We start from the raw sequence: 2,114 nt of genomic DNA, 5'->3' as shown, positions 1-2,114 counted from the left end.
AGGTCGGAGAATGATATGGAACGTAATCAAAAGGTGTGTCAAATGTCAAAATGTTAAAGCAAAACCATATTCCACCAAGATGAGTGATTTACCAGCTGATAGATTAGGAAAAACACACACCCTTTTCAAACACTGGGTAGATTATTTGGCCCTATCACTGTCAAAATCTTGAGAAGTAGAGCGAAAAGATGGGGGTGCATTTTCACATGTTTGACTACAAGAGCTGTCCACCTCGAGGTAGCACCGTCACTCGAAACCGATGACTTCCTCAATGTCTTCGAAAGATTCGTCAATCGCAGAGGTTGCCCAAAGATTGTACGGTCAGATTGTGGCACAAACTTCAAAGGAGCTGATAGAGTACTAGGTGAAGAATAGATGAACATTGACCGAGATAAAGTAATCAACTACGCCACCAAGAAGAAGTTCGAATGGAAGTTTAATCCACCAGAAGCTCCCCATATGGGGGGAGTTTGGGAAAGGATGATCAGAAGCGTAAAGACCACACTACAAATTATCTTCTCGGAACAATCTATCAATGATTTTACTTTGATGACAGCGTTTACCCAAGTAGAGGCACTAATAAATGGAAGACCATTAACAGCTAACAGTGATGACATCCATGATCTAGAAGCACTCACTCCGAATCATTTTCTTGTTGGTCGTGCGGACACCTCCGTCCCTGTGGCTACTGAAAATCTGAAAATCAGTCTTCGGAAACGTTGGAGGCAAACACAAGAATTGTCTACACAATTTTGGAATAGATGGCAGAAGGAGTATCTACCTTCCCTAACGAAACGATCGAAATGGTTGAACGACAATGAAAGTATCAAAGTAGGTGAAATGGTACTTGTGCTTGACAAACGAAACGAGCGTGGTATGTGGCCTCTTGGTAGAGTCCTGGATGTTTATGCAAGTCGTGATGGTCGAGTTCGAAAGGTTATTGTTGGAACAAATATGGAACATTTTACGAGACCGGTCGTAAAATTATCAAAACTTGAACTTTTTGAGAGTTAAACTATCAAGGATGGGAGTGTTATCGCGTTCCCTTTGAGAATTTCATTTTATAGAAATTTGTTTACTAGCAAACGACTATATTACCTAGAGAATTTATAGAACATATTACTACGTCATTTTATTACTAATTACTATTTGCGTATTGCCTAGGGAAATTATGAGAGTGTATAAAAACCCACAACATTTGTAGATAGGCGAATTCATTTTTATTATAACGATGAGAACATCAGTGCAAATTATGATAAAGGACTAGAGTTTGTTAAAGATAAAATATGGCTAAAAATAAAGTTGTATAATTGTCCTTATAATTTACTGAGGTATCCTTCGAATGAATTCCTTTGCCTTTGCAAAGTTCAACATAAATATTGAAAAACAGAGGGCCAAGGATAGACCCCTAGGGGACACCATCCTTGATCTTGATCCAGTTACTCAGTTCGTTGCCTACTTTTGTCCTTTGTTGCCTATTTTCTAGATAACTCTTGACTAACCCAGTGGAAAGGTCATCGAACCCGTATGCATTGATCTTTGCTACAAGTAATTTGTGGCACATGCAGTCAAAGACCTTAGAAAGGTCGACGAGCAGTGCCCCAAAAACATATTTTTTGTCATTGGCTAGCTTCCAGAGCTCTTCCATTGGGAGAAGAGAGGTTTGAGTGGAATATCCTTTCCTGAAACCACATTGTTTTTCATCAAAGTAGTGCTCAAAGTATTCTGATATTTGATTGTGATATACTCTTTCGTAAATTTTGGATATTACCGGCAGTATACTTATTGGTCTATAGTTACTTTTATCGTTTTTAGAATTTTTCTTGTAGACTGGGGTGATTGTCGCGAACTTGGAAATGTTGGGAAAAAAGCCTGAGCTGAAGGAGTCATTTATGCTTATAGAGAAGCAGCTTGCAAATAAGTGGGAGTATTTTTCGCTGGTATAATCAATGGCATAGATGGTGTTGTTGCCAAACTCCAAGCAGTTCTCGTTAAACGCTTGCAGACTTCTTTCGTATTCACATTCAGGGCATCTTCGATGTTAGTGACTCGTGCTCTCTCCCCTTCAGGCTCTTCTCGATTATTTCCCCCGTTTCTCGGTTCCGGCATCCTGG

At 39.5% G+C, this 2,114-nt stretch overlaps 1 protein-coding gene across 1 annotated transcript; it reads left to right on the top strand.

Moving 5' to 3' along the window:
* Window positions 1-375: 375 nt before the first annotated feature.
* On the top strand, window positions 376-1,014 carry LOC136810132 (uncharacterized). The gene has a single exon (XM_067066699.1). The coding sequence runs from the start codon at window positions 376-378 to the stop codon at window positions 1,012-1,014; it is 639 nt and encodes a 212-aa protein (XP_066922800.1).
* Window positions 1,015-2,114: the final 1,100 nt, after the last annotated feature.

The sequence above is a fragment of the Clytia hemisphaerica genome, unplaced genomic scaffold (assembly GCF_902728285.1).
Source record: "Clytia hemisphaerica strain Z4C2 unplaced genomic scaffold, Clytia hemisphaerica genome assembly, whole genome shotgun sequence".
Lineage (NCBI taxonomy): Eukaryota > Metazoa > Cnidaria > Hydrozoa > Leptothecata > Clytiidae > Clytia > Clytia hemisphaerica.
The sequence above is the reverse complement of the archived record's forward strand: the minus strand, read 5'-3'. Positions and strand labels throughout refer to the sequence as shown.

Bases quoted from the DNA above. Each gene is read 5' to 3' on its own strand.
- LOC136810132 (XM_067066699.1), top strand. From the start codon at position 376: ATGAACATTGACCGAGATAAAGTAATCAACTACGCCACCAAGAAGAAG.